Here is a 14048-nt window from a genome sequence, read left to right as displayed (position 1 = left end):
GCCAGAGGAATAGCTCACAGGAGAGGTGAGCGCTGTGAGTTTTGAAAAGGAAAGTTGTTGCAGTGGGTACAGTTTTATGAGGTTGCATTTAGCTTCCCTGAAGCATTGTATTGTTACACGGAAGGTCTCCGGCTTGCCATCCTATCCTGCCATGCCAAGAGCTGTAACAACAAAGGGATGTTTTATAAGGAGGGTTTTTATAATTAATATAGAATTAGAAGTGAGACAAGAGTTGTCAAAAGGACTGATCAGTGTGAATCTGAAAGAGAATGAAAATTAGGGTAAGGGGGGGCGCTTTCGTTTTGCAAGATGTCTTCAGATGGGCTTTGATTTTGCAAAACCCAGACCCAGAAGCAGTTTGGAGCCAACTCATCAAAGCTTGAGGGGGTTCATCTGTCCCAGCAGTTTAAAGTTGCCGGTACTATAAAGCCCCCGATGTTACAGTGACCTACCGCCATATGGGAGAACAGGGAGCACTTACCAGGTGGGCGATCCTGGCACCGCAGTTAGGCAGAAACCGCTGGTTGAGACACACTCAGCTCTCCTTACAGCCTGGAATAAAAGGCCTGTGTGATAGGCTGATCTGGCCCAGCTTGGTGCTGAATTGGAGCCTCCTGTCTTTGCAGGGCAGTTCTTTGGTGCAGGGAGCAGCAAGCCATCTGCTCACAAAGAGTGAGATGGGAGTACGCTGACTGAATTAGATTCTGAGTTGGAGAATATCTTTAGCATGAACAAAGCTTTTGTTCTTTCCCTCGGGGCTCGTCATTTTCTTATGCTTTGTGTGGGGCCTCTTAGAACAGCGCTGTTAAGAAAAGTACAGATCTTTGCAAAAATCCAACTGGAGGGACATATTTATCAACCTCATCTGCATTTCTCAATGGCTGGGATGATGTGAAACCTTGCATTGGTGTTTGTTTTGAGTGCATCCATCCACAGTGTTCTCCTGTATTTTGCTCACATATGGTATTACTTTTATTCTTAACACTAGGCTAATGTACTTTTATAGAGAGCGTTGCATTTTATACACCACCCTGGTGTGGCATCTCTGGCTACATGCAGTGTTCCTTGATGGTTCTGATTCTCTGTTGTTCTCAGCTGTGTAAAGTGAGAGTAAAACAGCTACATCTGGAAGGTGGTGGCCAACCCCACTTTGCACTGGTGCAAATGGCGGCTCAGGTGCCAGGCAACAGAGCGCCAAGCCCTATGGTTTCTATTTGGATTCTTTTTGAACTAGCATCTCAGGAGGATGGTGATGTGTTTGCAGTTCGTGCAACGGAGCTGCCATGCTGGCCTGGCCACAACTGATAGAATGGTCTTAGCCGAGTGGCTGCTAACAGCAGGAAGTTCAGAAATACCCATTTAGTTAGAAGAAATGTAATTTACTGGCACATTTCACAGCATATCCTGCTGAGAAATGCTGCTTTCTTCACAAGTGCCAGGCCACTAGTCTAAACTGGATACAGCTTTTCTTTATTCTGGTAACTGTGCTGGGAGATGACACACCCTTACTAGCAGCCTGCCGTCTTCTCGGTGTACATGCATAACTTCCATTAGCATTACGGAGAATAACACGCACATCTTGGGGAAAAGAGTAAATCCGCTTAAATGGAATCAGGACCTGACTGGAGAAATGTTACATCGGGGTGGTTAATGCACAACCCCTGGACTGTATACAACCAACAAAACTTTCCAGTTTAACCTGTACGTGCAGGGAATTTCTATCCATAGAGATTCGATGGTACAGTTTGGCTCATTTAAGATTGTTGTTATATTTGACTCTATGCTTTCTTTCCCATACAGCGTCACTCCCCCACCAGCACGACCTATTCCGTCATTCCTGTTTTGTGCCCCGGTAATACCGTGTCCCATCGAGTGTCATTGTTCCAGCATGTTTCTGTGATGCCTTTTGTGTCAATATCCTCACTTAATACCAGGCACTCAAGTTCACCCATCTTGGTATTTAGACTTCTAGCAGTTATAGACAGTCACTTATAATGTTTGTCCATATCTAGTTGTCTGCCTTCATGTGATGTAATTGAATGGGGTTCTTTTTTTGTTTACTGGTTCTCTTCAATTCCTACCTGTACTTTATCAACTTCTGTCCTCTCCTCCTTACTAGGATATAGAGTATCCCCTTTCAGAAATCCTCTTGTATAGGATGGCTCTGTCCGAACTGTGTGCTCCTCTGCACTGGTCAGCTTTCCCCAGCCCTTAGTTTAAAAACTCCTCTACCACCTTTTTAATTTTACATGCCAGCAGTCTGGTCCCAGGCTGAAACAACAACAGAGTCCCTGTTTCCAGGTTCAGAAAGCCAGTGGGTGAATCGTTGCCGAGAGAACGAAGATCTAGGTTTCAGGCATTATTCTCTTTCCCCTTGGAGAGTCCTTGATCCAGAACCATTAATAAATACAGATTTCCTGCTGAAAAGAAAGATTAAGCACATTTTGCCTAATCTCAGTGTGTAATTTCTAGTGGTGTTGGAAAATGCAGCAGAATTAACACATCAGGGCACTGCCTCTTTAATCCCCTGTAATACAGGAAACAAAGTTACACGGTTTTAATCTTCTAAGGAAGTGCTGCAGAGCTTGTTGCGGGTATTTTCACATTTGACAGGTATTAACTGTGGAGTTCTCAAAACCCTCCAGGGCATAGTTTTGAAATGATAAATGTGTCAGCGGAGGACCTTGAATGTCCCAGGCTTCCTCAAAGTATTGATATCTGGGTTACTGCATGAGAGATTCCCACCACGACTGCATGTGTCTAGGTGGATTGGAGAATTTGTGTGTGTGGGTATGAGAATTTGGTCACCTGGCCGCTGCTTTGCCCTGAGTGACTAGGGCTGCTGCTGGATCATTTGATCCCTTGGGCACTGCTCCTGAGTCAGTGGAAAGATTCCCATTGACTTCAGCAGGTTTTGGACAAGCCCTTTATGCCATTTGCTGGACATTGGCTCTGGTATCTCATGCCAGGTTGGGAGGGCTCTGTGTCCTGCTTCTCTTTATCAGTTCGTTCTCTTTGCAGAGTCACTTTGGTGCCATCTGGACTCTATCTGGTTTCAAAGCCTTTCACCCCAGTTTCTGTGTGTGTAAGGAAGGGCTCTGGCTATTTGCTTAACAGTGCAAAACATACCAAGCCTGATCCTGTTCTCCCTTGCTCTGGTGTAAGTGGGTGAGAATTAGGCTCCTTGATTGTCCTGTTTGTATTTGAATGTACACATGGAGTAGGAGAGACCTGTCTGCATTTCCTCCCATTACAGGCTGAGGGCTTCGCTTTATTCATAACAAGTACTTTCCCTTTGCTCTTCATGACCTGGGCCACGTCTGCAGTGCGGGGACTACAGCACCGTAGCTACGCTGGCATAACTGGTCGGGAAGGCTCAGCCCAGCAGCTAAGCCTGCTCTGCGCTACACAGTTTTGTTTTCAGGTGCAAAGTACCTTGCCAGGGCGCCAGAGGAACATTGTTTAACATTCACAAATTACCATGGCCTATCCCTTCGTCCCTTAAACAAGGATGTAATTGTTGAGTCCCAAAACAGATTCCTAAGGGAGCACTGGAAGGTAGCAGCCCCTTCAAAAGGTAACATTTTTGTGGGGTGATGTGATCCTGGTTTCATTCCTAACAGGAGAGACAGTATGAAGTACCACCGCAGTGGTAGGCAGGCTCCGAGTTGAAGCATCAAGCATCTTTGGTTTTGTCTGTATCAGTTTGTAATAAGCGTTAAAAAGCTCCAGTGCTCTCGGCCTGTGGAAGGCAGGGAGAAGAATCTTTCTAGTTCAGATTCTGGGGCAGCCTGGCACTGCTTCTTCTGCCTCTTTGTTCTGTGTTTGCCATCTCCTGCTCAGGCCCTCTTTCAGAAAAGATACAGGCTTCAGTCAGATTAGGTCCAGGCTTGGGGAAGCCCCTTCCCTGGGGAGGAAAGTCTGCAGTGAAGTGTCCAAATGGACTCTGCTGGCTTAAACTGGGGAAGCTGCTGCTTCTGCTCCAGGAGACTTGCTCGGGAAGTTGTAGACTTGTCTCTGGTGTGAGTTGCATTGCTCACTGATGGCGGATTAATGGCTACTACTGTCTGTGCTCTGCAAATGGGTTAATCGCTGTGACTCAAGAGGAGGGTTGGACAGCTGGTTAATGCCACTTGCATTTTGGGGACAGAACGGCCACAGGCAAAGTGCCATATTCATTGTGGCTCTACCGGCGGGAAGCACTAGAGTGAGGAAGACAAGGATGGCCTTGCCGTTAAGGCATCGGGACTCACGGGATCTAGGCTCAAGTCCCAGTTCTGCCACAAACTCCCTGTGTGAATCACTGAATCTGTCTATACCTCAGCTCAGGAGCAATGCAAAATGGTCTCTCTCACAGGGTACTCATGAACGTCTCAGAGGTACCCAGATCCACTGCGGTAACAGGACTGTGAGCACCGAGTCAGGTAGTAGGGGGGCTGCCACTTTCCTGGGAAGGTCTAGTCAGCATTTTGGAGGCCACTTTAATAAATATTCTGCAGGAAATAATAAACCAACCTAATGAAATGTCTCCACATGACTCACTTCCAAAAGACCCACCTTCAGAACGCCCCAGCGGGGCAGCCCGGAGAAGTGGAGCCCGCTTCTCCCACGCGTCCTGTTGCTCTCTCACTGCTGGGCGGAGGTGTGGGGTGATGGAATTCAAAGCCACCAGACCCAGCACTGGCTCTTTCAAAACACAAGAGAAAAAACCTCCAACTTGTTCATAAAAAGTTATTTAAAAAGAGAGAGAGAATCATAACAACGTACACTGCTGGGCAGTTTGGCCTTGGTAATAAAAGGCCTTTTTCTGAGCAAATATATTTAAGATCAGAAGGAAAGAACAGAGCTCCAAAGACCAATATGACAGAGGGTTCTGAAGCCTTTATATATGTACGTATAGATTGTATATTTGTGGGTGTGTGTGTATATATGTAGATATCTACCTACTTACACACCCGCATAGTAAATATTTATAGATACTGACCTCTTCAGATTTAAGTCCAAGGCACTTTTTACAGTGAACAGGTTAAAGCCATTAGTTTAAAACATGCCTGTTTCTGGGTACAAATCAGTTTTACGGCAATGCTGTCTGATGCATCTCTGCCCCTCCCTCCCAAATTTAGGGAGCCCCGGGTTGACAGGGACCACGCATATGGTTAGCAGAAGAACTAGGAAAAGTAAGCACTGGATCAAATCCAGCCTGTGGATACGTACAAATAACAACCAGACATGATTCACAGTTCAGGGTTAGTGAATCAGAGTCCACTAAGTTCACTGGGTTGACCTCGGTCGGGGCAGTTCCCCGGTGGAATCCTGGACTGGTAGTTAGCCAAGAAAGGAGATATTTTCAGTAGCAAGCCAGTGGAAACCCTGCCCTGCTCTGTGTCTCACAGTAACTGTGCTGTTAGCAGGGACCCCAAGGGCCCAGAGGCAGAGTCTGAAATGAAGGGAAAGCCTTTGAGATGACTTTGAACAGAAGCAGTGAGAAAGCAGCACGCTTGTTGGGTAATGTCCATTCAGGCAGGAAGGTAAAACTGAGCATCTTTGTTAAACATTGGGCCAGAGGAAGCGTCAGGAAAACAGCCCCAAGTCTGACAGAGGGAGGGGAACTAATCCTGTATCGGAATAGTTCCCCAAACCCCGAAAAGCCCTTCTCTGTAATTCAGTTCTCGTGGTGTGGAGGGGGGCACAGCTGGCTAAGGGGCTGTGGCTGGGAGAAGAGCAGATTTTTCTTCCCCCACTGCCTTCAGGGAAATGTTTGTGGCGGTTAAGGATGGTAATATCGTCAATGTTTCCCTGTAGAGCCAGGATCCATTGTGGCGAACCGACCCGGAGGCAGTTTGGGCAGGGAGTCGTTGGCTGCCAGAGGAGACAGTGAAAATGGGGTGGGTTGAGGGGAAGCCAGAGTGGAATAGTGCAGAGGGCTCATCCTCTGAGCAATCCCACCGGTCTCGGGATCACCGCTCGTTCCATGGTCTGGCAAACCTGCCCCCATCTCTTTTGCTCTCTCATGGGTTTCCTGCAGGGATCTTTGCCTTTGCAAGGAATAACGTAAATGATTCTTATGAGAGTCCCAGGGGCAGGAGTGCGCAGTTGGACTTCTCCTCTCGTGCATTCATCTTGACTAATAGTTTGCAGACTGGAAACAGAGGAAAAGGGAGCGAAGGATGTTTGTTGCCTGTGATAGGCTGGCAGCTGTGCATGTCTGAATGGTGCTGAGCCAGGGCAAAGAGCATTTCTGCTGGGGGCAGTGCTGGCGACTCAGCGGAAAAGGGCGTTCGGATCTCCAGGTAGATGAAGATGTGCTGGGAAGCATGGGGGGGTCGTTCTCTGAATGGCAGCTTGTCGCTGTAAGGGTGCTGCTCCGGAGCACTGCAGACAGAGCCCACAAGCAGTGGGGATGACAGGACAGGACACTGACGTACAAGGCACTGAACAGGAATACAGAACAAAGAGGTTTAGGGCCGGGCTCTTTGGCTGATCTGGCTGCTCCGTGCTGCATTGCTGATGCTCTAAAGCTGCTTTAGCCAGCCCAGGAAGGTCACTCCACTGTAAGACGGAGCTTCTGGCCACTTCCCGCTCTGGAGGGAAGGAGTCTGACCTAGGCCCATGTGCCATGGGGATCATTGGCTGTAGTTCCAGACCCTTGGGGCCATTTGGAGCAAGTGTAAGTTGGAGCAGCCCTAATTCGATAGAGGGTGCCTGGCCAGGCACCAGCCACAGGGGAGTGGAAAGGGGAGAGCCTCACGCCAGCTTTGCACACCCGCCCCCTGTGCAGATCAAGCCCAGCCCAGTTCCAAGGCAGCCATCAGACTAGATATTGGGAAGAGGATGGTTTGTTTGCTTGTTCTGAATACTTGCAAGCCACAAGCATCAAAAATCCAAAGGTGGGAATGGATGAGTCCCCGGAAACTCATAATGTCTCTGTTCTGCAGTAAGGAATATCCCCTTGTACCACCAGAAAATCAGCCCCTCTCAGAATTTAGGACTCTTTATACCAGTGAAGAAATGTGTCAACTCTGCCATGTGGCAGTGTCGTTCTGGGGTATCCTATGAAGCCTGGTATCACACTGGCATCTTAGGACTGGCTGCCATATGAGCCCAGAGGGTCCTGGCCCCATCCAGGCCTGGCATGGCGCGTTCGTTTCTGGCTAAGAATGTTGAGCAGTTCCTCGGGGAGCTAGTGGTGACCAGGTGGGGCAGTGCGCCTCAGTGAGGCACAGAGCACTGTCGGGTCTGTTTCACTTAAACAATTTCCCCTGGAAGCAGACCTTATCTGCAGCAGCAAACATAATCGAGGCAGGGCAGTACTACACTATCGCACAGGAAGTCATGTGATGACCGAGGGCGGGGGAGAGACAGAGGGAGGACTTTATTCACCTCCCCACCCCAAGGAAGTCCTGAACACACATGGTTCTGGAGGTCTCGGGGACAACAGCTGCTGAAAATCAAATTTCTCTGCTGATCTACAGGCCAGGAGTGACACATGGAGCTTCCGTGTGCTCCCTCCAGCTGCCCTGCAAACGTGCTCTACTCTAGGAGGACATTCGGACCCCCATCCTTGTCTGGGCGCAAGCTATTCCCAGGTCAGAGCAGTGCGTCTGCATCCTGGGCTTTTGGCCTCTGTCAGTGGGCACTGAGCTGAGGCCGTCAAGCCTTGTTACCCCGACTGAACAGCACAGACTGCGCTGAAACCCAGGGCTCGGGAGAGGAGCATTTAACTGCTCATTCCACAAGCTCCTACGCCCCACTGGGAAAACTTGAGTTTGCAGAGCTTGGATTTTGGATTCATGCAGTTTGTGGCCTAGGCACCGGGCTCCTGCATTCATCTGGAGACAGAGAACGAGGGAGAGAAACGGTCTGGCAGGGCAGGTTAGGACTTGAATGAGAGCCATGTTAGCTGGTGGAAACTGGGGGAGCTTCTTTGCGGTCAGGAGAGCTACACTGGTTTGCACCAGCTGGGGACCTGCGTTGAATCTTCCCTTCTCTCTATCTAGCGCCTATACCGTGCATATTAATTGTCACAAACTCAAAGGGTTAGGGCTATGTGGAGTCTCTACAAATGCATTGCAAAGGCTCTAATCTGCTGACCATTTGCCTCAGTCCCTGTGTTAAGCTAAAATCTGCAGTGACATGTACTCAGAAACAGACATTTTGACAGCAGGCTGACACCTCTGCCTGCTAACAAACTAGTTTGATAGAAAAACGTAATGGAAAGTTACAATACCCTTTATAATATAGCAATATATTTCATAGTTAAAATAAACTATTATGCTTTCTCCTATTATTAAAAAAAAAAGCAAGCGGTACAGAGGCAAGATGCAAACCATATGGATGCTTATCATCTAAGTCTGAATATAAACATTTCAGGTTTGAGAGTTGCAAAGAGGATGTTCTATCTGTTCTGGAATTCTGCTTCTTTGGGGTTTTTCCCTCATGGACAGTGCAGAATAGAGGTTCTTGGAGCAAAACTGAGGTTGTGCCAGGAAATGAGATTGTTGAAGATGGTTGGGTCCTGTATGAGATTCAGAATGAGAATTTCTCTGGCATTAATGAGCCGGAGAATGTTTATTTTTCCCCTTCCTTCTACCGTAAAACGTTGGCATTGGCTGGTTCAGTCTGATTTGCGTGTGGTTTGTCACTGCTTTTTGGCAGTAGAATGTCAGCATCTCTTTGGGCTGATAACTATGGTTGAGTTTTACTCCTGTGCTTTTCCTCCCTCAGTCTCAGCTAGTCTCAGTTCTTCCCTTCCTTTGTTCTGGTTCAGTTTGAGGGGGTGTCATCTCCTGGCCCATTACTGCAGGTTCCAGAATGCCTTTCTCAGGTGTGTAAACAGAGATACCCCCTGCCACTGGGAGATGGAGACTGGTTGTTAAAGATTTGCCAATGGGCTACTCATAGGGAAATTCCAGTTCAGGTTAGGTGTTTCCAGTATAGGAGAGATGCCAGTTACTTGTTTATAAAAGGAGTCCTATTAAAGCAGCTTAGTAAATCTAGGAAAACTCCCCTTAGTTACTCATGGTAAGCCTAGGACATTGGGGAAATGGATACTATACAGCAGAACCTCAGAGTTACGAACACCTCGGGAAGGGAGCTTGCTCGTAACTCTGAACTGTTCGTAACGCTGAACAAAATAGTTTGGTAGTTCTTTCAGAAATTTACAGCTGAACAGTGACTTAATACAGCTTTGAGACTTTACTATGCAGAAGAAAAATGCTGCTTTCCCTTTATTTTTTTAGTAGTTTACCTTTAACACAGCACTGTCCTGTATTGGCTTTTTTTTTTTTTTTGGCTCTGCTGCTGCCTGATTGCAGACTTCCGGTTCCAAATGAGGTGTGTGGTTAACTGGTGAGTTTGTAACTCTGAGGTTCTACTATATTACAGGATGTGCCTGTCTCATTAAGATAATCAGTGGCTGGCTTATCCTTCTACTAGCAAAGGCTGCCTGACAGCAATGGCTCTGTAGAATCGTTTAAATGCCACTGCAAACATCATTGCTTTCACTTCCATACTCACCTTAACAATGGTAGCTGGAAACAAAGGAGTAAAAACGGGTATCAGAGGTAGAGTCAAACATGCTGTTGCCACTGAGGATTGGATTAACCAGACTGCTGTCTAGGGTGCTGAAATGTGAGGGAATGCAGAATTTGTGGGGTGGAGGAACAGTGGAGACTGGTAGTGCAATGGTGACGAGTACTGGACCAGCCAAGTGAATCACAGAACGTTGCTTATTGCCACACCAGAGATACCAGCTGGCAGGGCAGTCGAGTATCTGTGTCTCTTTATAAACCAGCAAGAAACTTCTGTCAAGATGATAATCAATCCTAATGAAATTACACTGTACTAGACAGTTATGCCTGAAGAAAAATTCTCATACACCACACGTGATATTGAAGCTTTCACTGCTTGTGCTTCATTCCTCGCTAAAGCTTTGAATCTGTTAGTGATTTGGCATTTTCTAGTCTCATCTCATTCAATAGGATTTACCAAAATTGATTATTAGGCACAAGTTTCCTGCTGGTGATACTAATCCTTGGCAACGGATACTCCCATTAGTGATCTAAAACTCAAGGGTATATTTTTCTGTCTCTTGCTAGTCCTTATATCACAGATTCAGTGTAAGCTGCTGTAGTTTAGTCCTCTGTGAACCACCAGAGATGAAGACAAGTGTATTTTATAACACTACTTAGCATTTCTAAAGCCTTTCTCAGCTCTAGACCTGAAAACACATTATAAAGATGGATAAGCATTGTCCTCACATTCTTACAGGAGGGGAAATGGAGGCAGAGAGATGAGAAGTGACTTGCCCAAGGACTAGAGCCAGGACTAGAACTCAGGGCTTCTAACTCCCAGTCGAGTGACCTAACCACTGGCCTACACTGTGCCCTGTGCAGTTTTGCACATACAAGGTATTTGAAAGGGGGAGCAGATGGCTACTGTAGATAGAATACCTCCTTCTGGTCAGACTGGAGGGATACTGGCAGTGATCTTAGTGTAGCTGTCTCTCCTCTCCGAATGCTGCACATGCAGTTGGGGCATTCGTGGCTGGGAAGGAGGGAAGCAAGGATCAAACGATGGCAGTGGAAATGGAAGCATTCCTGAAGTAGGAGAAAGGCCTGATGGCTACGACTTGGAGGGTGACAGGCCAAACCATGGTGTGGCTATAAACCAGGAAATCTCTCCCGCTATGGAAATGGGTGTGTCTGAGCCCTGGTTCCCCACACTGCGATGGGCTCTGAGGGGTGATGGTGATTATCTAATGCTGCCGTATGGAGGGAAGAGTCTGCGATGTCTCAAGACGGTGAAAGATGTTCTGGGTGAGGAGTACCACAGCTCCTGGGGCAGGAAACCCTCTGAGGGTGGGGCTGATGGAAAGGTGTCCATGGTGCCCTTGTTCCTGTTGGCATGGGGCTGTGTAACATCCTGCCTTGCCTCTGCAGTGCTGCTGTGGAGGCTCATTTTGCTCCTGCACTACCGACGGGGTTAGTCAGACCTCTGTGGTACTAGGGCATTATTAGCAGAACTCCCTTGGTGTTTCTGCCACACTATGCAGCAGAGCAATGCCAGGGTGCCACCAGCGTCCCGGGGTAGAGCAGGTGGGAAGAGGGAGTATTCCTCTCTCCAACTACTGATTGTTTTCTAAGAAACTTTCATTGTAGGGCTTGAGGTGCACAACACCTACCAGCAGCAGCAAGGAGATAAACCCCTGTGCTGATGATAGACCCCTGCCTAGGTACCTATGGAATCCAGTGTTCTTTATGGAAGTGACAGAGTTACAGAGGAGAAGGTTCCAGGCTAAGTATGCCTGGAGTAACACAGTGACTTTCACTACAATTAGCAGACACCGCTAGGTGATGTGTAATTAATATCACAGAGTAATTACATGGTTACTTCATCCGTTTAAAAATATATAAATATGCTCTGCTGAGTGTTCATTGAGAGCAGCCAACACCATCCCCGGAGTTCTAAGAAAGCAAGCCAGCGCCTTGGGCTGCCTGCAAAACTCTGAATACAGACCATACAAGGCATTAAAACAACAAAGGCAGGAGCTGGGGCTGAGCAAAGAGTTTTAAGAAGTGAAAATGTCAGAGGGAGAAGGGAACGTTTTAGTTCCAAGGGGAAGCTGGGAGGTGGCCAGGCCCATGGGGACAACCAGCAAGGATTAGCCATCTCTCTCTCATGGACTCTCCCACCGCCAGTGGCGGTAACTTGCCTGTCCAGCTCCACTCCTGACCATTGCTGTTGAAGGCAGCTCCACCAGCAGATGGCCATAAAGGGCAGCACCCCGTGGTGTGGATATGTCTAGCTGCCTGCGAAGCCATGCATTGCATCATTTACCCCGGGGTGGTTCTGCTGCTATCTACCAAGACTCAGCAGAATCACTGCAATTAATTAGTCTTCTGTTTTAAACTGATGAAGTGTCCTAATCAACATTCTTCTGTGTTTCTCCCCATTACTACCTCCCATTAAAGCAACCTCATGGTTAGGTCACAGCAGTGTTTGAGCTAGTAGAATGTCATTGTTGTCAGCCAAGGGGAAGAATTTTTAAATTAATGTCACAATTTAAGACCCTCTCTCTGATTGGCCCTTGGTGTTTCACCTTTCAGTTCTGAAGCCTCTTCAAAGAGTATCTGGATTGGAAAGGTACTGGATTATTTGCTGAGACTATTACTGGTGGCCCTGGTTTGTGGGTGATGCAGGTAATTCAAGATCCACCACACAACTTTTTCTACTCGTCAGAGGGGCTTTCAGGAGGAATCCAGGGTGCCCCCTTGAAAGCCCTGCAGTGCAGTGACCCTTGCACCACTCAAACAGGACTGGATGCAGCTGGATCCATCTGGTTCCATTCCACAAAGCCCTTCCTGACCATTGGCTGAGCGCACTGGTTCTGCAGCCCTCCCTGCCCCGCTGACTCAGGGTGCTTGGAACTCGGATGCCTCGCATAGCTCTACGGGAGTCATGGCTTGACAAAGCCCTGACTGGGGTGATTTAGTTGGGGATTGGTCCTGCTGGGGGTTGGATTAGATGACCTCCTGAAGTCCCTTCCAACCCTGATATTCTGTGATTCTATGAGTGGCAGTGCATTTTTAAACCATCAGTGTTGGATTGACTTGCAGTGTGTTTCATCAGGGCCTCATCATACATCTCCCTGTAACCACCATGTAATGCAACAAAGCCGGCATGCCCCAGATGCTGGGCACAACACCTGAACACTGCGCTCCAGCACATGGCTTCAGACAGAATATGGGCTCTGAAGAGACTCAGAATAGAGCGAACGAAACACCCTCCCCTAACTGGAAATGTGTGTATGTGGCAGTGTTTTGGCCGGGGGTAGGGTGTCAAGTGGCCCTCTGAGCTCAGAGCCTGTGCAAGAAGGCAGCTCCCCAGGGGGGCTGTGTGAGGTGCAGGAGGCAAAGGGATAGCAGTCTTGGCAAATTAATTAATTATCCTCCTCCCCGGCTCTTCCTTGGCAAGACACTTAACAAACAGGGCTGGGAGGAATGGGGACGAAGGAAGGCCCTGCAGATAAGCAGCCCCTTTGCCCATGGCTCATAGCCCACCCTGTGGAGTACTCTCCCTCTGGTACAGCTCCATTGCTTCAGTGCTTCGGACTTTTTTTTTTTTTTTTCCTATTTGAAGACCTGAGATTGAGTGTGGATTTCTGTCCTCCACCAAACACTGCAGCAAAGGCCTTGCCAGAGGCTTCCCCTCACATCCGCTTCCTTCTCGTCACACGTAGAGGCACCGAAACAGAGATTGGATTTCTGGTTCCAAGGCGTTGTTGAACTCCGAGGGCTCTGAGCTAACCTCGGCGTTAGTTCAGTCATGCTTTCAGCATTGGCTTGGCCTGGGTGTTTCTGTGGCGGCCAGAGGGCCGGAAGAAAGTTGACTTGACTCTGAAGACCTACAGGTAGCTCTTCTTGTCTGTCTTCGTAGGGCTTGGAGGCTCGGTCTGCCATTTAGCAGCTGCTTGAACTCGTGTAAGGGGTTGGGAAGGAGGTGGAGCTGACCCCAATCGGACTGTCGGACAGGGGTGTCTGCGGGGTGCCCCCTGCCATACTGATGCCACGAGCCTCGATAACAGCTGCGAGGAGCTGCTGCTGCTGGTGGCGCAGGGTTTCCGCGATGAGCAGGGGAAGAGAGTTGAAGCTAGTGGTGAGCTGCTCCAGTTTGGACTCTAGGCTGCCAATCTGCTTCTCCAAGTCCTCACTCCGGTCATTGAGCTCTGTGATCAGGTCATACATAACGTTCTGCATCTGGGGGACAAAGAAGACATCAGTGGGATTAGTGCAGAGGACACTGACAACCAGAACAAGTGGGAGGTAAAGGCCGTTTACAGCTGAGCTGGCACAGTTGGCAAAGGCCTGCAAGAATGGAGTAGCAGCCGGCAGGATGTTGTATATGAAAGACCTGCCCTGTCTCTCTTGGAGATCCGAAATATCTGGGCGAGAACCCCTTTGGTTGCATTTCTGATGGGCGGGGGAGAGCAACAAGCTGGCTAACCCTGGAATGAAGCCTCAGAGGCTGAGAGTTCTGTACTGGGACTA

General features: G+C 48.3%; 1 protein-coding gene across 1 annotated transcript in view; it reads right to left on the bottom strand.

Annotated features, from left to right (window-relative positions):
- Positions 1-4931: 4931 nt before the first annotated feature.
- KCNN3 (potassium calcium-activated channel subfamily N member 3) overlaps positions 4932-14048 on the bottom strand; it is an 81629-nt gene continuing 72512 nt past the window's right edge. The window contains exon 8 of the mRNA XM_074938970.1: positions 4932-13757. Within this exon, the coding sequence (XP_074795071.1) occupies positions 13461-13757 (297 nt within the window). The 3' untranslated portion in view covers positions 4932-13460. The remainder of the gene's footprint in view (positions 13758-14048) is intronic.

This window comes from Natator depressus, chromosome 24 (genome assembly GCF_965152275.1).
Source record: "Natator depressus isolate rNatDep1 chromosome 24, rNatDep2.hap1, whole genome shotgun sequence".
In the NCBI taxonomy this organism is placed as follows: domain Eukaryota; kingdom Metazoa; phylum Chordata; order Testudines; family Cheloniidae; genus Natator; species Natator depressus.
The sequence above is the reverse complement of the archived record's forward strand: the minus strand, read 5'-3'. Positions and strand labels throughout refer to the sequence as shown.